General features: G+C 48.3%; 1 protein-coding gene across 2 annotated transcripts in view; it reads left to right on the top strand.

Moving 5' to 3' along the window:
• The window catches only part of Xpnpep1 (X-prolyl aminopeptidase 1), a 48049-nt gene extending 30606 nt beyond the window's left edge, over nt 1–17443 (top strand). For both annotated transcript variants that reach the window (XM_028773728.1, XM_028773738.1), the window contains 13 exons: nt 616–697; nt 2215–2425; nt 3686–3775; nt 4690–4740; nt 5842–5900; nt 6025–6102; nt 8105–8176; nt 9425–9485; nt 10694–10763; nt 11589–11762; nt 12270–12346; nt 13131–13229; nt 16908–17443. In XM_028773728.1, coding sequence (XP_028629561.1) covers nt 616–697; nt 2215–2425; nt 3686–3775; nt 4690–4740; nt 5842–5900; nt 6025–6102; nt 8105–8176; nt 9425–9485; nt 10694–10763; nt 11589–11762; nt 12270–12346; nt 13131–13229; nt 16908–17036 — 1253 coding nt within the window. In that variant the 3' untranslated portion in view covers nt 17037–17443. The remainder of the gene's footprint in view (nt 1–615; nt 698–2214; nt 2426–3685; nt 3776–4689; nt 4741–5841; nt 5901–6024; nt 6103–8104; nt 8177–9424; nt 9486–10693; nt 10764–11588; nt 11763–12269; nt 12347–13130; nt 13230–16907) is intronic.
• Nucleotides 17444–23392: the final 5949 nt, after the last annotated feature.

Here is a 23392-nt window from a genome sequence, read left to right as displayed (position 1 = left end):
TGCTTGTCCATCAGGACCAGAGCTGGACTGTCTGCTTGTCCATCAGGCTCCTCAAGTGTTCCGTGACCTCATCAGACTCTGGCCCCTGGCTCAGGGCAGGGCCTCCACCCAGCCCAGTAAAGCCCACTGTGGCTGAGCCACAGGCTCATGACGCACCACTTCTGCTCCGATTAGGAGCTCTGTGTCCACGGAGCTCAGCAGGGTCTTTCTGTCCTAAGTCTTTGCCTTGGAATAGAGAGAAGGTGTGTCCTCCTTATATTTGGGGGTGCCAGAGTTTGTAGACAGCAGCGCTGAGCTTGGCAGTTTCCCACAAGTAGGTTAGCAATTTCAGCTCTTAGGGGGACACTGGTTATGTTTTTTTTTGTTTTTTGTTTTTGATCCTACTCCCTCCTCAGCTTGCAATATGGCCAACTAGGAAACAGTTCTGGTGCCATCAGGTGGCAGACACCAGCAGTTGCAGCTCCGTCGTGGAACCCTGTGTAAGGTCCCTCCTTTTTGATAGGAGCTGCATTCTAAGCAGAAACTCTTCCCTCCCCCAAAAGGTACCTGTTAAGCTTGACCAGGGAGCCAGGCAGCCGGAAGGAACCGTTTTTAAGAGCATGCTTTCCCTTTTAGGGCTCTTCAATCTCCGAGGGTCGGACGTGGAGCACAACCCGGTGTTTTTCTCCTACGCGGTCGTAGGACTAGAGACGATCTTGTAAGTGTTCTCTCCCACCCAGACGCCGCCCAGCTCTGAGGGCCCAGGCTTCCCTTCCTCATCCTCACCCCACTGTTGCTATCGCTGCTTTCCCACTCTGGAGCTCACCCTTTGTCCCTTTGTCCTTGCTTGCCCTAACAGCTGTTTATTTTTATCCCGCCTTCCCTCTAAACCTCTAAGTGTCTTGAAATCTACAGAAGTATTTATAGTAACACGAGACTATCAGGACACAGCCAGTAGGAGGCTCTTCGGGAGGTCCCTGCTGTGTGATCTTGCCCGGGCCACACAGGTCTCAGGTTTCCCAGAAGGCAGTGTGGAGGGAGTGGTATAGGCTCGGCCGTGTGGTTCTGGACCCCAGGTATCTCAAAGGTCAGCAGTGATATGGGGAGTCCTGGTCTACGCTCTGCTCTGTTGACTTGCCAGTTGTATCACTCAAGAGCGCGGCTTTCAGGCTTCCCTCATCGTCTTTCTATTGATGGAATTCTTTTCTCTTGTGATAGAGCACTCTGACTAGAACTAACTTAGGGGAGCAAAGAATGAACTTGACTTACACTTCTATGTCACAGTCCATTGTTGAGGGGAACCAGGGCAGGAACTCAAACAGGAGCATGAAGCAGGGCCTTGCTTAGCTGGCTTTCTTATACAGCACAGAATCACCTTCCTAGGGAATGGTGCCACCTGCAGTGGACTGGGCCCTCCTGTATCAGTTGAAAACCAAGACAATTTCCCAGAGATTTGCCCACTGGCCAATCTTTTTGGACAGTCTTTCAGCTCATTTGCACTTCTCAGATGGTGGCAGGCTGTGTCAAGTTGACAGTTAAAACTTATCTAGGGCAGGAGCCAGGTGTGTCTGCACACATCTTTAATTCCAGTTCTCAGGAGGCAGAGGCAGAGGCAGGCAGGTGTCTGTGAGTTTGAGGTCAGCATGGTCTACATAGTTTTAGGACAGCCGGTGTTACAAAGGGAGGCCCTGTCTCAAAAAAGCACCAACCAACCAACCAACCAACCAACCAACCACCACCAGCAGCAGCAGCAGCAGCAGCAACAACAACAAAACCATTCTTTCTTCTTTCCATTTTTATTTTTTTTACTTAATGTATAAAATAGTGGGTTTTATCATAACACTCTTACATGTATTTATCATGGTGCCTTGCTGATATCTGGGCATCCCACTTATTGACTGTAAACTCTGTTGGGGCGAGTGTTAGATGCTAGCGTGAATGGCGGGGTCCTGGGTTCTAGCTGAGAAGCTGAGCTCTCCTTTCCCTGAAGGATTCAGGCACATAAGTGCGGGACCAGCCCGTTAGGTATGGATATGTGTGCATAGGAAGGGCTATCCTAGGCGTGTAAGAGGAGATGTTTAGAGAAAAAAAAAGCATATCGAATCAAAAGGTGAGCCTCGTGGTGAGCGGGGGTGGGGTGCGAGGAGGAATCCCCAGAAAGTGCGAGTGAGGTGAGCCTTGCGTGTTCTCCTACTCATGTGCCCCCCTTTCCTGTGCTCCACCCCCGGCCGGCAGGCTCTTCATCGATGGAGACCGCATTGACACGCCTGCTGTGAAGCAGCACCTGCTCCTGGACCTGGGCCTGGAGGCAGAGTATAAAATCCAGGTGCTGCCTTACAAGTCCATCCTGAGTGAGCTCAAGACCCTGTGTGCTGACCTGGCCCCGAGGGAGAAAGTGTGGGTCAGTGACAAAGCCAGCTATGCCGTGAGCGAGGCCATCCCCAAGGTGAGTGGCCTCAGTCTGCCCTGTCTGAATGGGGCTAGCGCCTCTGTGGTTCTGATGCTGTAGAGAGCTGGGGTCTGACCTGTGGTCTCTGGCTGAGCCCAGAGCTGGATCCTAGAGTGGATCCTCTTTAAACCCTCAGGTCCACGGCTCCGGGCTGTGCTGGGAAAGGTGGTCCTGAGTGGCACCTCACTAATACTTAGGCTTATTTTCATAGCTCTGTCTTAACAGCAGTCAGTGTGCCAAGAAAGAAGCTCTAAGGAGAGCCTGAAAACGCTTTCAGATACAGTACGGAAAGAGTAAGGTTCATGTAGGTGCTAGACAGCCATGTGAAGGCACACAGGAACTTGCAGTTTGGGGTACACTTCCCAGCACACGCTACATCTCTTTCCCTGTGTTTGAGAATTGGAGGTTTGGGGCCCAGAGAGACTGGGGAGTGGAGGATTTGTCTTAGGATCATGTGGTAGTGACAGCCTTGCCCTTCACAAGGCCTTGCTGGGCCAGGGTAAGAAGCCAACACCTGTTGATCCACTTTAGTTAGACTCCGTGCAGGACCTGAGCCCAGACTCCTTCATTGGGGTTTTTCTACTGTTGGGCTGGGCCCTTGGTTGGTAAGTGCTCATCAGCATCTCTGCTGCTGTGACACTCTCTCAGCCTACTGCTCAGTCACTCAGAGCACTCTTGCTTTCCCTACGTGAGGAGTGTGGGGGGTGGAGGGCCGGAGAATGTGCACAGTTTGAGAAGCTCTGAGTCAGTGTCGGGTGTGCTGAACCCCTTTGCACTCACACAGGGCTGGGCACTGATTTATTCTGCCCCTGGGAAGGGTCAGGCCTTCAGTCTCTAAGTTGAGGCAGCTGCTGAGGGTGATCACGGAGAGAAGTGGGGAGAGAGCAGGAACCCTCTTTTTGCAGGTCAACCCCCCATCCCCCCCCCACAACCTCCGTTCCTTTTTTCAGAGGTAGAGTTGTTTTGGTTAGCTCTGAGAGGATGGTGAACTCCTGCCATAGCTACAAGGCTTGTAAAAGCAGACCTATGCTGTGCCAGACGGGAAGCATCAGAGAGCGAGACTTAGAGGAGGCTGTGTCACTTGATGTATTTAACTTGCGTTGGGTGAACTCAAGCTGTGCTGAACATGCTCCGAGCATCAACTGCAGGGGACAGGTGCTGAGTTCCAACCAGCAACCCTTCAAATGGTTTGCCTCAGAGTGCGCGTCTTTCTGGCCGCTGAGCAGGCTGTTTCTCACCGTCTGTGCTTTGCCTCAGGATCATCGCTGCTGTATGCCTTACACACCCATCTGCCTTGCCAAAGCCGTGAAGAACACAGCAGAGTCAGAAGGCATGAGGCGGGCTCACGTGAGTAGAGCCACTGGTGTGGGAAACAGGGTGGGGGTGGCCAGAAGGAGCCAGCTCTCTCCTCCTCTCTGGCCCTGCACCTATGTCCTCTGGTCTTCCAGAGTCAGTGGGAGAATGAAATTAGTATGTTGGGCATGTAGGCCTGAAATCCTAGCTTCTTGTAAGTCTAAGGCAGGAAGATTGTGAATTTGAGTATCAGGTATATAGTGGGACCTGTTTCAAAAAAGAAAAACAATAAAATTGGATGTATTAAGATTTTGTGAAGTATAACACAAAATACAAAGAAACCGGGCCAAAGAGATGGCTCAGTGGTTAAGAGCACTGGCTGCTCTTCTGGTGGACACAGGTTCAATCCCCAGCACATATGCCATCTCACAACTGTCTGTAATTCTAGTCCCAGAAGATCTGAGTCCACCGTCTCACCTTTGTGGGCATGAGGCATTCCTGGTGCATAGCCACCTGTGCAAGCAAAACACCTAAAATGTTGCACGCACACACGCACACACGCACCCATCGATGGTGACAGTGTACAGGGTAGTGGGGCTGTGGTGTAATGAGAAAGAATAAGAAATAGGCAGACGGTGAGGCAGCAAGATGTGAGGTTGACAGAGGCTGACCACAGTCTGTCGTTCCTGGCCCGTGCAGGGTGGGAGTTCACTGGTTAGAGGAGCTGCCAGTGTGCTCCAGTGGAGCCCCTCCTGACTGAGCCTCAGCGGATGAATAGCTGGGCAGCCTTCTCATCCAGTAGTGGGAAGTGCTACAGAGGGCTTCCAAGAACTCCACCAGTTGCTGGGACCAAGCCCTGGGGCAGGGGTGGGGCGGTGTGTGTGTGTCTGTGTGTCTGTGTGTGTCTCTGTGTGTGGCCACGGGACTGAGACCTGAATCTCATTACCGGAGCTCTGTGGTTTTCACAGATTAAAGATGCCGTTGCCCTCTGCGAACTCTTCAACTGGCTGGAGCAAGAGGTTGGTCCTGATCTTCCTTGAACACATAGCTGTAAAAGACTGTGATGCCAGCACTCCGTGGCACAGCTGTGGCCTCCCTGGACCCTTGTGACCTAAAGCTTCTGCCTGATCTTACTGTTTTCTATCGCACTGTGTTCTATAACTTTGTGCATACGTATATCGATAAATCCTGTGAGAAAGAAAGAAACTCACCGTGGCTCTGTGTGGTAGAGAGTGACAAAGAAGGGGAATAGGGAAGGTGGCCTCCTGAGTCACAGGCCAGCTGCGCGTGCTGAGAGGAAGTTCTGTGGGTGCATGTTGTTTGAACTTTAAGCCATAAGACTTTTTATATTAAATTGATGCTTGGCCATTAATTCTCCTCCCCACCCCCTAATACCTGGAGTTGACATGAGGTTAGTTTGTTTTCACTTCCTTTAAATAGACTCGCTCCTCCCTTTAAACAAGGAGGAGCTGCTGGAATCGGAAGGGGGGCACTATCCTCATTTCTTCTAGTGTGGCCATGGTTCCTCCGTGCTTCCAGCCATTGCTCTTTGTAAGTCATTCTGTTTTCCTTGTGGCTACAGCTCGGCTTTTGCGGTTTGTTTACTTTACTCTTGGGACTGTGTAGTGTGAGCATTGGCCATGTGCTTCGCTGTCTTAAGAAAAGATCCAGGTGGTGACTGCACTGCATCCAGGGGCCAGATTGTCTTACGTATTCTTCCTGCTTCCGATTGTTTTAGTCTTCTTTATTTTCCCCTTTGGTACGGGCCTGTGGTATCTCTGCACTAACCGGCTTTTTTCCTCCAGTGCTATTGTCTTTAGTAGGGGATGCTTTTGACATTGTAAACTTAGATGCAGTGCATTCTGGCAGATTTGGGCATACAGTGCTGCGACAGACGAGTCCAGTGAAACATTAAGTGGCTAGAAACCCTTCCACTTTAGACAGCTGTGTGGAGAGCCTGCCAGAGTTCCCTCCCTGTTAGAGAGGAGACACACGATCCTGAAGAGTGGGCCTTCGGGGATGAGAATTGAGCACAAGTCAGCTGTCTAGTGAACCCCCTTCACCTGTCTCTTCACAAGTGACTCTCTCGGGGATGATTTATGAATCCTTTTTTCTTGCAGGTTCCCAAAGGTGGCGTAACGGAGATCTCTGCAGCTGACAAAGCCGAGGAATTTCGAAGGTAAGTGTTTGTTGAGGAGACCAGGGACCTTGTGCTGTATTCTTGGCCAGCGGAGTGTTCTGGGCGGGCCCTAATGCCCAGCACAGCGCAGAACTTCCAGCAACTCTGCTCTGTCTCTGTTCAGGCAACAGGTTGACTTTGTGGACCTGAGCTTCCCAACGATTTCCAGTACGGGACCCAACGGCGCCATCATTCACTACGCGTAAGGCATGCAGACAGAGGAGCGTGGGCCTGGCCTTGTGCCTGCCCCGACACGGGAGTCTGAGGGGAGACAGTTTTCCCAGAGGCTTCGTGCCCACCCCTGTGTGTCCGTGGAGACTGAAGTGGGCGATAAGATGCCAAAGGCCTCGCCGCCTCTGAGTCCTCACGTCTCCACCTTTTAGGATTCCCCTCTTCCTTGTTTGCTGTTATTGTTTTGAGATAGAGTCTCACTCTGTAGCTCAGGCTGATCCAGAACTTACTACATAACCTAGGCTTGCCTCAGCCTTGTGATGATCCTCCTGCCTCAGCCTGAGATTACAGGGATTAGCTACCACACCTGGCCATATTTCCTTTCTGAGGCTCAGAAACTCAGAACCCTAGTATCTTGACTGGAATTCTGGAGTGTTTTCTTTCCCTTGTAGCAGTAGGTTTCTTCATGTCCTGATTTGTCCAATGTAAGCACCGCTGCCAACATCTAAAAGATGTTCTGCTAACTGATGTCGGCAGGGAGATGCTGGGCAGCAGAGCCACCTCTCCCTGACTTCCTGCTTGAAGCCAGCATCCTAGTTTAGAGGTTTCTTTTTTTTCCTCTTCCTTTTTACCACATGATCTGTGAGAGTCCACCAACTCTCAGAGCTGAGGCTCCCTGAACTCTTGAGTTGAGGGACATTGCTGAGCCCGGCTGGGCGTCACCTTCTCCAGCTCACTTCGTGCTGTCTGTTTTGTCTTCCATGTGCAGTGATGCAAAGGATGCTCACTGTCTCTGGGCTGCAGTTGGGGCGGATCTTTCTCTCTAAATAACTGCGTTTAGAACTGTTGGTCTTGGGTACATTTCAGAGCTGTGTGTGGGAGATAGTCACAGATGTGCCGACATCAGTCACACTAACACTCTGGTTCCAACACACAGATGCTAAAGGTTCCACTCAGATGATGAATTTCATGGTGGATTTTTTTCATATGGTTAGAGCAATAGCAATTTCAAAGCCTTTTGTTCCTCTTTCGGTGTCTCTTCACCACAGGGTGTTAGAAGTCTGCTTAGAGGCCTGGGCAGTATCTGATTGTCTTGTTATTGCTAGACAGGGATTGGTACCCACAGAGTGTGAACTTAGAGTGCTGTCATCCCTCTGGGCGTTCCCCAGCAGAGTGCTGCTGTCTAGAATATAGAATATAGGCTGGGGAAGGCGGGCCCCTTCTCAGGAAGAACCACCCAGCAGAAGTAGTCCCACAGTCCTTTCCCTGTAGGGGAAGGTGGAATCTCTTCGCATAGAGATGTTTGCACGGGGTTTGGATCCCTGAGACCAGTGAGCCTGGCGTGGATGTTGGCTGATTGCTTCCTGTCCCTGGAACCCAGGCTTAGACTGATTGCTTTTTCTGTCTGTTTTTTTTTTGTGTGTGTGTGTTGTCTGTTTGCTGTTTGAGATAGGGCCTCACTGTGTAGCTTAGGCCTGTCCTAACTTGTAATCCTTCTGCCTCAGCCTCCTTACTGTTTTGCTTTTGAAGTCATCTCTCAAACATTGTTTCTGTTCTAGAAACAAGCAGTTACTCCTTCCGTTCCCCTTTTTAGTTGGCAAGCTAGGATGCAAAGTCTTTGAATAGTATAAGCTTAATGCTTATAATTTATTGGGTAACTTTTCTTTTCATAATGATTTCAGACTTAAATATGTTTTAGGACTAATGTACAGAGGCTGGATATAGTGGCGCACGCCTGTAATCCCAGTATTTGGGGAGGCAGAGACAGTTGGATCTCTGAATTTGAGGCTAGCCTGGTCTACTGAGCAAGTTCTAGGACATCCAGGGCTATATAAAAGAACCCTGTCTTGAAACACTCCTCACCCCCCAAAAAGAAGGAAAGGAAGAAAGAAAGAAAGAAAGAAAGAAAGAAAGAAAGAAAGAAAGAAAGAAGAAAAAAAGAAAGAGAGAAAAAGTAGTATATAATATTCATCCACTCAGATTTACCAAGTGATTACGTTTTTGGAATAACTAATTTTGTTTACCTCTGTTAGGCCGGTCCCTGAGACGAACAGGACCCTGTCCCTGGACGAAGTGTACCTCATTGACTCCGGTGCTCAGTACAAGTAAGTGAGCCAGGGCTGCTGCAGAACCTGAGAGTGGACGGCCAGAGGTTGATCGGCCAGAGGTTGAGGACAAACTGTGTTCTAGTGAGCGTGCGCAGCCGCTCCCCCTCCCCCACCCCTCCCCCACTGCTGACAGGCGTTTGCTGTCTTGTCTTGTTTTTGACCTCTTGTTGAGAGAGCCCAGTGGTGACTGCTATGAAGGATGATGGAGCTCTGTAGTCCTTGGCTGGGTGAACTGTGGACCGAGCAACTGAGGGAAAGTGAGCTTTGGGGGTCCTGTGAAGCTTTCTGCTCCCCCACAGAGAGCTGTCTGCCAGCTCCTGCTTGCGCTGCCTGGGGGCCTGAGGAGGAAGGGTTGGTTTTGAACATATGGATCCGAAATGGCCTGCCTCTCCGTTTCTGAATCGTCTTGCCGTTTTTATAGCCATCCACTTGAGCGTTTTCTCCCCTCAGGAGAAAGACTGAACTTCGCCTGGGTCTCGTTGAACCCAAGGAGGAACCAGAATAGATACTGTGTGTACAGAAGGCCCTTCCCCACTGCAATGGAAGTTAGTTAGTGACCGGGTGACCTCAGTCTGGCCTTGTGATCACATGGGGATCACGTGGTCATACTATAAAGTTTTGTCTTTCCTGAATTTTATAGGAAGATTCTGGAAGTTCTATTTTTGGTATGAACTAGTGTATGTGAAGAGGCACTTCTGGGTAGTTTCGGGGTTTTCCAATAATCCTGTTGCTCTCCAGCAGCACGAAAAGGATTTTGGTTTTCTTGCCACATGTACTTGGTCCAAGCCTCTGGTACTTGGTCTGTTGCCCTTAGTCATAACCCAGTGATGGCTGAGTCATGGAGTAGCCCTCACTGCAAGGCCCGAGAACAGTGCCTGTCAGGGCTGCATCATTCCTGTAAAAGCCAGTTTGCCATTTACACTTTGGTTTATTTTTAACAGTTTTATTGAGATACACATCACCCACCCAAAGTGTAAAATTAATTTTTATGTACCTACAGAGTTGTACCATCATTGCTACAGTTGATTCACATGTGAATGTTACCGACACACCTCTTGAGGTGTGTGTCTGGGAGTTGGGCTGACGGCTCATGAGGAAACGGCTTATCCTTGGAGGGAAAGCCGTTTTCCAAAGCGGGTGTTGCCTGTGCTGGTCAGCGCTGTGTGTAGTTTCTCCGTGCATCCTGTTTCGTGGCAGAGAAAAGGTTATTTTAACTAGAGAAACTGTTTTCTCTACCTCTGACAGGGATGGAACCACAGACGTCACCCGGACCATGCACTTTGGGACCCCTACTGCCTATGAGAAGGTAATGTGAAGCAGAATCTCGAGGCTCGCTCTGCCTTCTTAGAAAGAACATTGCTTTTATCAAGGGGTTGCATAAATAAATAAAATATAAGCAGGGCAGTAAAACACTCACTTCTATGGAGTCAGGCTTACTGGGTTTATGAGATCTGTGTAATTAATTATCGGAGGGTAAGACGTCTGTAGAAAGTTTAAAAGCATGCTGTTAAGGTCAGAGCGGCTCAAGTTAACCTCAGACAGCTCTGGCCTCCTCTTGCAGGGGAGTGGGTAGTGAAATGTATGGTTTATCGGCAGTCTCCACTGGATTCTGAAAGCTACCCTTAGTGTTTCCGGGTCAGCATTGCTGTTTGCAGCTCCCCTTTCGAGAAACTTTGTTCTGCTCTGACAAGTTAGAAAGGTAGCATAGAGCTGTGAGGTAGAGAGGTCTGCCAGGGCCTGGAGCCCCGGTTAGATCTCTGTTGTCCCTGACTGTGGGCTTGAACAGGTTTCTTTTATGTAGACATGGGCACAGTGGTGACTTGCTCCTGGGCTGCACGTGAGGCTGTAAGCCGAGAGCCTGGAGATGAGTCGGTCTCCTTAGCCAGCACAGGCTGAGGCTCTGAGCACCATCTGAGGGAGAAGGGTTTTACAAGATATACCGAGTAGCTTTCTCAGACCTGGTGGCGTGACCTTGCCATTTGCAGCCACCCCTACCCGGAAGATTTTGGGCCTTGGGGTAGGGTCCATTTGCTGGGGTCAAGTGCAGGGCTCGGGCACCCGTCCTTTCTTGCCCCTCTGGCAAGCCCTTGCTTGGCCTTGTGTGGGCTGACCTTGATGATAGCGTGGTGGTGTGGAGACCATATACTGAGGCCCTGCTGTCAGGCCAGATGCACCTATCTATGGAAGGTGGCTGGCATGGCGCTCAAGCACCCCTGTTGTGGAGGTGGATACGGGGTGTGTGGGGTGATAGAAATGTTCCCTGGTCTCTCCATCTTCTTGGCAGAAGTGAAAGCCTGCTAGGTCACCTTTCTGCTACTGCCTTAAGTTTAATTAAAAGATTTTCTGGCAGTTATCGGTGGGTGAGCTGTTGAGGTGTTTTCAGATTTGTTTTTGAACTTCACTCTGTAGTACTACTAGTAGACACATTAACAGGCAGGCTGTTCTGAAGTGCTAGAAGACCGTAGGGTTTGAATACCTGTCTCCTGTAACCGCCTTCTGGCTTTTCCTTGGCAGGAATGCTTCACATATGTACTGAAAGGCCACATAGCAGTGAGCGCCGCCGTTTTCCCGACGGGAACCAAAGGTAGGTGGTCCATTCTGTCACGTGGCCGGCTCAGAGCTCAACCTTATCTAAGTTTGGGTGGAAAAAAAATGTATCCTTCATTTTGATTTGTCAGTCTTAGTTCAATTCTGGCCCAGCTAGGATACACAGGAAACTTCACAGAGTGGGTCTCTGTCTACCCAACCCCCACCCAGCCCCCATGATGCAAGAGCCAGGCTTCAGATGGTTTTCATTGTCAGTTCTAGCTGCTAACAGAAGTGCTTGACACGTGTTGGGGTAAATTGGGCACAAAGGCCTCAGGGCCTCAGTGGAAGTTAGGGTAGCCTCCTGCGTGCCTTGAGCGTGGGGCCAGCTCCTCCTTCGATGGCCACTGTTGGATTATGTTACTGGGATCCTGACTTGGGACGTATTCTGCTCTGAGTACTGGTGGATGGGGCATTGGACTGAAAGGTGCAAGACTCAGGCCTTGACTCTGGCAGATGGGCATGCACTCAGCGTCCTTAGACTTGGTCTTCTCATCTTTCATGCCTACCAATCTGTGTGTGGCCTGATGAGAATCTCATGCTTGTAGTTCTGTGTCAGTAAAGTCCCAGAGCTGTGTCGTCCACTGCAAGTAGGTATGAAAATGACCGCTGGCTGGTGAAAGTGACCTGGCTTCAGACCGAGCTCTGACTGGGGTCTTATATTTTCTGTTGTTAGAAAGTTCTTCCTTGTGCTGGGCTTAAATCTGAACTCTTTAGTAACCTTTGCCTTTGGTTTCTATTTGACCCTGTGAAGCCAAACATAATCTACCTAATCTCCAAAGTGCTGTGTGAATACCAAGTGTGAATACCATTTGTCTTTCAGGCCACCTTCTAGACTCATTTGCCCGGTCAGCTCTGTGGGACTCTGGCCTAGATTACCTGCACGGAACAGGACATGGTGTTGGGTCTTTTTTGAATGTTCACGAAGGTCCTTGTGGCATCAGTTATAAAACGTTCTCTGATGAGCCCTTGGAAGCCGGCATGATCGTCACTGATGGTAGGTGTCCGTTGGCAGAGGGCAGAGGGTAATTCTTTGTTGTTTTTTCAGTCATCTTAAAGGAAATTGTTAATAACTTCCCTCTCTTGTCATCTTGAAATGACAGCCTTTTTCAATTATCGGGGTGATTTGGGCTCATTTTTAGAAAGAGTAAGATATGGATAAATTAAAAAAACATGGTCTTTTATATGTGTAGGCATTTCGTCTGTGTACAGGGTCATGCCAGACCCGCTGTGTTCTGCTGTGTTCTATTGCTCAGTGTTTGTAAACAGACCTCCGTGCTACTTCACTGTGTCCTGTGGATACAGTGTGTGCCATGTAGCAGATCCCCATTACTGTGTTCTGCCTTCTGGTTAGTTTCCAGAACCATAAAACCTGATGCCTTCAGGAGGGGCTACGTGGGAGAAGACAGGGTAGAGCAGCCCCCGTCTCTCTCTCCTCGTGGGTGGGTGGAGGTGTCGTCTCAGGGTGTGTGGGCTGTCTTTCATCTTGAGTTGTTTGTTCTAGAACCAGGGTATTATGAAGATGGGGCCTTTGGGATCCGCATTGAGAACGTTGTTCTGGTGGTCCCTGCGAAGACCAAGGTGAGCGTTCACATTATTTACTTAAAAGTTTCCTGCCGTTATTATGGGGAGATGAATGCTTTTGAGCCATGGTGGGGTCAGAATGGAGCTTTCTTCCCCGCCCCCCACCCTGAACAGGGATTTTACTAGAAGCTTCTTTCCTTTGTAAAGAAGGGGGCAGAGGATGCAGCTCTGTGTCCTGGGTAGGCACAGCAAGGGCCTAAGTTCCAGCCACAGCACTACCCAACACAGAAAAAAAAATGAACCACTCTTGCACAGTGAATGGGAGAGCCTGAGGTTTGGGCTGGTTGGGTAGAGGGACCTGAGTGTGATCCCTGGGACCCACGTGGTAGAGAGCTGTCCTCTTACACACACAGAATTAAAAACAAAAGCTTAGCAAATATGACCTCATAGGTCACATGGCTTATTGATTTGGATGGTTTATACCTCAGTAGAATACCCCAGTAGAATCTTACGGACTCAAGCCAGAGATTCCCCGAGTCCAGACACCCTCATGTCCTGTCCCCCCTTCTCTGTCACAGCAGACATTAGCTTTGTGGATCTGTCAGTGGGAGCGCTGAGCACCACTGCTGCGGGTTCCTGGTAACTCAGGGGTGCGCTCAACAGTGTGTGGGAAGTGGCGTCTGCTGCTCTAGGTCTCCTTGTCTGAAGATGGTACCCCATGACTGCTGGTCAGGTCCCACTTAACACACTTCTCTGAGGGGTGCCAGGCTTGGTGGAGGAACTCAGCTGTTCCCTGTGGCTAAGGGGAGTGTAATCTGGTGTTTCCTCTCTTCTCCTACAGTATAATTTCAATAACCGAGGAAGCCTGACCTTCGAACCTCTAACTTTGGTTCCCATCCAGACCAAAATGATCGACGTGGATGCTCTCACAGACAAAGAGGTAATGGGGAATCTTGGGTGGAAGTTTGGAGGAAATATTAGGAAGGGGTGGTCCATTCCCACAGTTCCATTCAGAGGCCAACTGCTTCCGAAGTCTCCTCTTCGACTAGCCATTCTGAATGTGCTGGGCTCTTAGCAGAGGTAGTCCTATTGCACAGGTTGTAGGGCCCAAGGACTCATGGGTAGGCACAGTAGGCCATTGCTTTTCAAGAGAAACAACTCCATTCCTGCGTAGGTGCACTGAGGAAATGTGTCAGCTGCCACAAGAGCTGACAGAAACAGCTTACAGGAAAGGGTTTGCTTTGCCTGCCTTTCAGGCGATTTCAGACCATCTTTGCGGGGAGCACATGAAAGAACAGCTCTGTGAGCGTGAGGAGTGTGAGGCAGGGGTTTTTTATGTCAGTGGACCAGGAAACAGTGAGAGGGGTCTAGAACCAGGGACCAGACCATGACCTTTGAAGACCTGCCCTTAGTGATCAGCTCTTATCAGTTTGTAGGTCCCACCTCCTAAAGGTTCCATAGACTCTGAAATGAATGCCACTGGGGACAGACGCTCAGAGTAGGAACTTATGGCCTGCATTTCAGAATCAAAATGTAATAGTCCTCTCTAGCAGACATGGATCCACTTGTCTTCCCTATAAAAAGTCTCTAGCCAGGTCTCTTGGCCACTGCAGACACCAGATTGTTTTCTTGTGTTGCAGGAAACATTAAGGAGGCAAGGAGCAGAATATGTCATTTGTGCAGATTGATAGATGAGTGAGGTGCTCCTGGTCTGTCAGTTACTGCTGTCCGTGGTCACTGTGTGTGGCACAGCAGTGTTCCCTGACCAGGCTCACAGGATGAGCGGTATCAAGCCCTTGAGGCTGAATAAGTGACAAAGTCCCAGAGTAAGGGATGAGGCAGGTGTTCAAGGCCAGGATGGAAACTCGGACCTGGACAGGGCGGGAACAATTAGCCAGGCAGAGACAAAGCAGGTTTGAATCAGGAAAGCTGGAGACCAGGACACAGGTTCCAGGGCAACATAGAAGTCCCAGGGAAAAGCAGGTGAGTGATGGGGACCCGAGACAGGAAAAGCACAAAAAGACACTTTAGGAATAAGGTAGTTGGTCCCTGAGGTAAGCTGCTGGCCTGTCCCTTGTGGATACACAACTGATCTTCACTGGGGCCTATTTGATAGCCTTCTTGGCTCTAAAGAGGAGGGAACTTAAGGGCTCAGGTACTCTCCAGAGGCTGTAGAGTGGGATTCACTCAGCTAAAAAGCCTCTTGTCATTTAACATGTGGGTTACAGAGGAAATACATCCACTTCCTGTTTAGCTTCCCTGTGCGCTCGGGCTTCTGTGTGTGACCATTGGTGACCATGGTTCAGCCGGCATTTGTGTTTACAGAACACTAACAGGGCCTGGCCATCTGGCTTTGTTCAGATGTAGACAGGTTTAGAACAGGATGCCTAGCAGCAGCCTGGTGTCCTGTGTATCTCTTCAGTGGAAAGAGTCCCGTCTGCAGCTCAGGAGCCCTTCACACTCCCAGACTGTTGCCGTGGGTGCCAGGGAGCATGAGCACACACTGGTGTGAGAGCCACCTACTTATAAACCTGTGTCCCCTAGGGACCTACGCCTCTTGTAGCATCCTTATCAAGGGACTCTTGAAAGCCCTGAGCTATAGATTTTGACCAGGTAAGTAGGCCACACAGTCACCCTGACCACATGAGAATCAGGAAGTGTGCAGGAGAAGTTAAGCAGGGCTGGTTTTTCCTGCAACAGTTTTGCTAACAAAACTCACAACCCACACGATGACACTGGACATAAGCCACTGGGGGCTGTCACGTCCAGTGGCTATTAACACACCTTCCTGGGCCAAGTTGCTGAAGAGTTATTTGGGACAACTCCTCTTTGGGTCAGAAGCAAGTTTCCATGGAGACAGTGTTTGACACAGCAGGCAGCATACTGCCTCACTGTCTTAGCAAAGTCCCTTTCTAATAAAGCGCTTTGTAGGCTAGGACACCATTTTTTTCTGAAGGAATGATAATAGCACACGACAAGGTTTTTCCGTTAACTTTTAAAATACTTGCTCATTGTACTTCGTACCAGTCTGTTCTTGATGGTCCCTTTAGGGGTTGTTTGAGTGCGTCTACCTTTTGTCACCAGATGGCAGCAGAGGACCATAGTCTGATGTGACTTTGGTCTCCTGCAGACATCAGGGTCACGGGACCGCCGGAGTCCCTCTGCAGTATCCTTTCTCTCTCATTTCTCATTCAAAAGGGCTTTGGGAATGTCCCTGGGCCCCAGGGTCACAACAGGCCACCACCTTCACTAGTGAGCTGCATCCACTGCTGACAGCCATCCAGCTCTCTGCTGTGTTGGTGCGGACACAGATGCACAGCGCTTCACTGGCTTTAACCTGTGCTACCTCACTGCCGCTCCTCATGGCCGTTATCGTTTCCCCAGCGTGAGGCGGGGACGTTTGCAGTCAGCACTAGGGCCCCGGCTCTGTCAGAGCATGTTGACAGCAGTAGCTCATCTGTCTACCTTTGGTTTATATGCCCGTCTTGGTCTCTCAGGCAGGCTCTCTCAGGCAGGCTCTCTCAGGCACCTGCTGTAGACTATTCCCTGAAGTTAGCTCCTTTGTAATAACACAGGCTCCCTGAATAGCTTGCTTCTCAGTTGCTACAGCCAGACCAAAGGCCTTGTCAGTCTGGGTCCATGAGGTGTGTGGTCAAGTCCATCCTGTGGACTCCGTTCCTCACACCATTTTGTTTTCTCTTCACCCTTTGTACCTGCCACAGACCTTTTAATACCAGTTATCAGTTCCCAGACACCAAGTTCTGTCAGCATCTACTCTTTAATCCTTTTTTACAATTTTTTTTGGGGGGAGGGGAGGAGGATGAGGTAGCATATTCCACAAGGGGCTGTAAGGCTAGCTTGTTTCCAGCCCTGACGTAAAGAACCATAGGCAGTGATCACTCTAGATAATGCTTCACATCCGGGCTAGCTGGGCTGGGGTGATCGTTGTTCATTCAGCTTTAGTGGATCTAGGGCAGGAAGCTGAAGAGCATCTGGTCTCAGCAGGCGTCTTTACAACCCTGGGGCTTGGTTAGATCTGCCACTATCCTAAGGGTAGTTCACGGTTAAGGGAATGAGTCCAGTGGCCTGGTAAGGCTCTCTTAGCTTAGTGATGACCCCTTCTCTTGTAATTACCAGTGGGTGTGGCTTCCAGATGTCCATGGGGTGGGGGAGCCCTGCACATGGGGGAACCCTGCACACGGGGAAGCCTAGAGCCTTGTGTGGCTCCAGGTTATTCCTGGTTCCCTCACAGTCATTGCTAGTTCATGTTGGCACACTACACTCTTAGCAGCTTCTGGTGAAACACAGCCTTTCTCCTCACCTCCTCCTCCTCCACTCCTCTTTTTACTTTTAGACACTAAGAACTGAAACTCTTCTTACCCACTTGGATATTTTCTTGAAAACAGTCTTTTATGAAGTCTTAATTGTTGAGAATGAGCCAAGGATGAAATTGCTAGGGGATTTTCCCAGGGAAGTAGACGTCAGGGATCCAGGAGCAAGAGGACAAGGTGTTGTGTGCATCTTTACTCTCAGCTGTGGCTGTGGCACCTGGGCCCCTCACTGTTGGCCTGTGCAGCTTTTCTGTAACAGTGTGGTATCCTTCTTTCTCCCCCTGCAGTGTGACTGGCTCAACAGCTACCACCAGACCTGCAGGGACGTGGTTGGGAAGGAGCTGCAGACCCAGGGCCGCCAGGAAGCTCTCGAGTGGCTCCTCAGAGAGACAGAGCCTATCTCCAGGCAGCATTGATGTCGCCTAGCATTTGTTTTTTGTAGGATGCTCTGGGGGAAGGAAGACACAAGGCAGACCCCTGACTTCTTTCTCCTCACCTCCTCCTCCCCGACTCCCCTTTTTACTTTTAGACACTAAGAAGAGTTGAAACTCTTCTTACCTACTTTGATATTTTCTTGCAAACAGTCTTTTATGAATTTTTAATTGTTGAGAATGAGCCAGGAATAAAACTGCTACACCAGAAGGAGGGTCCCCACAAAGCTGAAGACTTGACAAGGGGGAGACACCCGAGCCCTCTGGCCAGTGATGGCCAACACTGACTGCTCTGCGATGGTCTCGTTACAGGTGCTAGTACCTAAGTCACGGTCACCTTGATGTTCATGAGACCCTCCTATGATCAGTGAATAAAACCATCAAAACTCGGCTTTGTTTTGTCTGCTTCTTTCTCCAAGGTGCTGTGTCCTAGTAAGTTAGGCTACTAGCCAAGAAACACACAAAACAACCCCCTCCAAAAAAAACAAAATAAAACAAAAACAAACCCACAAAGATGGCAAGCAGACAAACAAAAGAACAATAAGGCAAAAAATGCCCAAACCAAAATGATACTGAAAGTCTACAGAATACTGTTTGTGTTGGCCAGTGGCTCCTGGGTATCAGGCTCCCCCTGGAGTGGTTGCTATACCCAGGGAGACTCCATTGGGGGACGCTGAATATTCCTTTTCCGGTTTGTATCACGTGTATTTAGCTTCCTGGTTGGAGGGTGACGGTTGGGGAGGAAATGTCTACTCCCTCCTTTTGGTTCTTGCCAAGAGCCCTCAAGGAGAAGCTAAAAACTAGCAGGTGAGATGGTTCCACCATGGACTGTTAAAGCTATGATGAATTTGCTTCTCCAGACAAGGCTGAGAAGAGTACATTTTTGGAAATATTCCTGCTATTAATATACTTTTTCCTGTTATTAAATACATATAACAATTACTAGGTATTTGCCCACTCTTTTGAGCAGATCTCTGAAGAACAATGATGCTATGTAGAGAAATAGGTTTTTTTTTTTAATTCTTAATGATGATCCTATAAGAATTCCTAAAATTATATAAGTAATTATTAAGCTCTTTTATAATAGGACTGTTATTAAGCCCTTTTTTGGTAATCAAAACTGCAGTGAAAATTCTGCCAGTCTTCAAGTGTCACGAGTTAATTGCTTCTGAGATAGCAAGCAGGCATCTACAACTCAGGGCACATTCCAAGAGGTTGTAAAACCATTAAGCAAAGGTCATTAAAAGGGAACTAAGGATTTACTGTAGGAGCAAGGACAGAAGATAAAATACTGATTGGGTTTATCTCTATGAAACTTCACTAATAACTTAGTCACAAAAACTATGGTTTTTAACTTTTTTTTTTGTTTTTTTGAGACAGAGTTTCTCTGTGTAGGCCTGGCTGTCCTGGAACTCAGTCTGTAGACCAGGCTGGCCTGGAACTCAGAAATCCGCCTGCCTCTCCCTCCCAAGTGCTGGGATTAAAGGTGTGCGCCACCACCGCCCGGCTGGTTTTTAACTTTCAATGAACCTGTTGAACTAGTGACAGATGTCTAGCCAGATAATTACTCAATGGGTATGCATGTAAACATTCTCTCTTGTATACTTCTTATTCAATTTTGACTTGAATATATGTTTGAGCTTCTAGTGAACTTTTGTAAAAAAAAAAAAGGGAGGCTTGGAAAAGTGTGATCTGCTCTAGAAAAGGTACAAATGTCTGGGAAACATTACATTGGAAGACATAGCATCGGCAAGCTCAACATTGGAGAGAGATAGCATTTGGGAGCAAATATTGGGAGGAAGGCATCACGAGCAAGAGCATTGTTGCATCAGAGCAAGAGGAGAGAGCAAGATTAGAAGGAGACTGCAGAGTGGAATAAGTCAGAAACTAAAGGCAACTTAAACAATTAAGAGAACAATATGCAGAATAAGAAATGAGCTCCAATCTTTATTACATAGAGAAAGAAAAAGCCTCTACCCTTTTATTGCTAAATGAGTTAAACCCAAGTCTGTAAGAAGACAGCTTTGTTCTCTGTAGTAAGACTAAGCCTGCCTTGCTGTAAGAAAAGACCCGTTCTGTCCCATGGTAAGGAGAAGGCTGCCTGCTCCTTCTGCCCCCTCTGCAGCTTCTTTTTCTCTCTTTCCCTCAGCATTCTACACATTGTTCTCTTGTCCCCACTGATGCTCTTCCCCCTCCACTACCTCAAGAGGAACCAAGAAAGAGTGTGGGGGCACCGGCAGGTGCTGTGACCTCATAGGCCTTGAAGCTGTGCAGGCCCTGTGTATGCAGACACAGTCTTGTGCATCAGACTGATAATTAAAAGAACAAAACAAAACAAAAGAAAAACATAGTCTAAGTAATGTAGAAAAAAATGAAATCAAACCATTGTTACAGTAACACCAACTTTTACAGTTGCCTGTGCATCTCACCGAGTTCTTTAATTTTCTCATGGCATCTGGTTGCTTTCCTGTCCTTTCATTATATCTTCAGGGTCCTTTAGGTATTGCTTGTGACTCTCTCTGTTTAAACCTGGGGGATGCCTTAATTTCTCCTTTACTTTTAAAGAACAGCTTTTGTGGGCGTTAGTTCCAAGATTGACTCTCTTAGGATTTAGGATATGTTGGTTCACTGCCTTCCGGCTTCAAACGTTTCTCCTGAGAAATGTACAGCTAATCATTCTGAAGGTTCCTCATAGCTGATAAGTCAGATTTCCACTGATTTCTGGTCTTTGGAAAGATAAACTTCTGGAAGTTTGATAATGTGTTGTAGTGAGAGTGAACCTTACTGGAATTTATTAACTTCTTAGATTATATTGCTAATCTTAGATTTATATTAATGTCTTTAAGTTGGGGAATTTACTAAACACCATTTCTTCAAATATTCCCTCTGCTGCTATCTTCGGGGATGGATGGATGGTGTTCCGTAGGTTCCTCTTTCCGTTCCTCAGACTCGCAGATTCCCATTTCCTTTCCCTTCCTGTCTGCTCAAATGCAGCTTTGAATCCCACTAGTTTCATTTAGCTGCTACGATGTTCAGCTCCAGAATTTGTTTTTGTTTCTTTCCGTTTTCTGTGTTGCTGCTTGCATTTTGTTCAAGCATGTTTGTGACTTTCTACAGGTTCCTTGACCTCTCCTACCATCGCAAGGCCTTCGTTTTAAAGGCAGCTTGTAGACCATCCAGCTTTTCTGTTCAGATTTTGTTAGTTTTTTTGTGTATTTTTTTTCCTTTGAAAGTATCAGACTTTCCGTTTCCTTGTGTGTTTTGAGCTCCTTTTCTTGGAAGTTGAGTTCAGAGCCCCTCCTTGGGGCCTCCCTCCTTTTGTTACCGATGATTCCTTTTTACCTTTACAGCAGGCCACGGATCAGATGCATTGAGCCATTTATGTGTTGTGTAGGGGAGAAGACAGAATCTCACTGTTCCCTACTTATCATCCCACAAGTCTTTCGGTATTAAACCGTGCCTTTAATTCGACTGACTTTGACAGATGAGCAAATATAAGTCTACTTGCTATTCCTCAAAGCAAGGTTAGCGAGGACAGGTTTTATTAGAAGAGTGAGCCCAGGGTACCACAAACTAGCCAGCATGGTCTACTTTGTTTCCCTAAGAGTTCTTGATTCCAACCTGCCCTGTGGTGGGAGCAAGATCTGCTCCTCAGGTTATTTTGTAACAAGGTCAGAAAAGTATAGAGAGGATGCTTGCCAAGGAATAGCAGGACACATTCTGATCCTCTGAAGATGATTTCTTAGCTGTCTTTAACCCACGCTTGATCGTATTTCTAATATGTACCATAAAGTGAGACTTAGGGGAGAATTTTCTCCCTGAAGGATAGAACAGATTAGACTTGTTTCTTATCCATCATCCCTCTGGAAGGAAGGCAGGAAACATACATACCCTTAGGACTTGACTGTCGTCTCCTGAGACCCTGAAAGCTTCCTTAGCTATAGAAATGGGAACTGTGAATCACAAGTTGATTTCAAGTTCAAACAGACCATAACTCAAGTGTGACGGCAGCTCCATCAGCCCTGCATCAGGCTGTGAAGCCTGTCGCTTCCCAAAGCAGCCTCAGAGCAGTTTGACTTAATTGGCTTCAGCCACACTGACAGGTGCCAGGTGCCTGGAGCCTCCTGCCTGCGCACTGTCACTGGCGTCTTAGCATTAAGCCTATGAGACCTAGAGTAGGCAGCCCTGGGACACACCTTTACATGCCAGAGCTTGGGGGAGGGTGGTGAGAGAGAAAGTGTAGAACAAAAGAATTGGTTTACATACGAGATAGATATTGAGTGGAAAACCAGCCTTATTGCTACATTACGAATTCCAAGGAACCTGGCTCATCTCTGCCTTGCCTGCTCTGCTCTCTGGTCAAGTTTTATGTACAAGGCAATGAAGATGTAGGGTTGGTGCAGTTGCAGGGCTTCTATATTGGGACTCCCCTCCGCCCCCCAGGGGCTGGCCTCTGGGGTGCTTTTCAGTCTGGTGCTTCTGTGATGCTGGCACCTGGGAGACAGTCCCCTCCCCATCCCATGATCTCTGGTCCAGGAACTTGGCTGCTGTTTAACTGCCAAGCAGCATCCTTCACTTGTTTCTCATCAGACAAACTCTGGGCTGTGAAAGTGACTTGGAGGCAGGTGGTAGTTTAGGGTGTCTCAAGCTGTTGGGAGTTTTTTGTGACCTAGAGACTCAGCATAAAGTGTCTTTCCTTTCTCAGTGTTTGAGCACTTTGCATCTGGGGAGATTAGTATTGGTTCTGGAAGAACTCGGGAGAGTAGGTATGTGACGGTTTCTATTTTTTTATGTGTGTGCACTCATGCGTATGTATAGGTGTGTTCTGTGGAAGCCAGTGGTCATTGTCTGATGGATACCCTCTATAATCTTCCACAGTAGTCTTTGAGACAGGGTCTCCTTGAGCCTCACTGGTTTCACTAGACTGGGTGGTCAGCCACCCCAAGGGATCTTCTGTCCCTGCTTCTCAGTTCAGGGATTACATGTACTGCCATGCCTGGCTTTTTATGAGTCTTGGAAATTCAACCTCAGGTCCACATGCTTGTAACAGCAAACTCTACCAACTGAGCAACCTCCTCAGCTCCTGATGGGCAGTTTTAAAGCCCATGCTGTGGTCACTAGCTGGTCAGAATAGGACATTAAGAAACTCATAGGAAAGTGGGGTGTGGTGGCACACATCTTTAATCTCAGTTCTGGGGAGGCAGAGGCAGGTGACCTTGGTAAGTTCAAGGCCAGCTTGGTCTACTATTAGTGAGTTCCAGGACACTCAGAACTATGTAAAATTATTCTGTCTCAAAACAGTAAAACCAAACCAAACCAAACCAAAACCAAGAAAACTCACAAAAGCAAACCAAGCAAAACCAAGGGGAAAAAACCCCCACCAAATCAAACATAAAACCCAAAGAGACAAGAAATGCACAGGATCTAGAGTTAAAAATGTAGGTTCTGACTTTTGCCGTAGTCTCGAATCTGTCCAAATCACTATAGAAACAGAGAAGCTGGAATAGCAAAACTGAGAGGCAGGGATAAGATTTCCAGCAAACAGGTGACGTCCACCAGGAGCAGCACAGCTGTTCTCTCCAGTCTGTGCTGGAGGAAGATGGAGGAGGCGGCCAGGTGTTCAACCAGCCTGGAAACAGAAGGAACTCATCTCCAAGAGCTGTTTTGAGAGGTGTGATCAAAACAAGGAACAGTTGCACATTACTGTGGTGTGTGGGTTTTTGTGGAAGAGAGGCAAGAGCTGCTGCAGCCAGAAACCTGAAAACCAGCCTGGCAAAGCCCTTCAGCAAAGAGAAACTGCTGAGGATAGACCTGAATAGGAGACATTGCCAAGGATAGACCCAAAGAGGACACACAGCTGAGGATAGACCCAAATAGATGACACTGATGGAGGTGAGAAGTTAGAAGTATTTGCAAACTGCAGAATTATAAGCCACTCATGGGATACAGCTCGGGGATATTCGGTAAACACAGATGGAAAACATGTCAGAGCCACAGGCTCACAAGGATCCAAGAATGAAGGTGCAAAGCCGACAGTGTCTTAAGCAACAGTAAAAGACAGGAGAAAATGTAGCAAGTCAGAACAAGGGGTGGGGCAACGGCTGTCAGTAAAGAGCTTCCAGCTACAAGCCCCAGGATCTGAGTTTGGAGCCTTAGAACTCACATTAAAAGCCCGGCTGGGCAGGATGTGCCTGCAGTTCCAACCCGGGGGGCAGAGACTGGGTGATCCCTGATGGTTGACAACCAATGAGTTCAGTGAGAGGCTCTGTATAAAAAGACTGAGGCAGGGAGATATCAACCTATGTCCTCTCTCTGTGTGTGTGCTTGTGTGCACATGTGCC

This window comes from Grammomys surdaster, unplaced genomic scaffold (genome assembly GCF_004785775.1).
Source record: "Grammomys surdaster isolate TR1022 unplaced genomic scaffold, NIH_TR_1.0 66, whole genome shotgun sequence".
NCBI classification, from domain to species: domain Eukaryota; kingdom Metazoa; phylum Chordata; class Mammalia; order Rodentia; family Muridae; genus Grammomys; species Grammomys surdaster.
The sequence above is the reverse complement of the archived record's forward strand: the minus strand, read 5'-3'. Positions and strand labels throughout refer to the sequence as shown.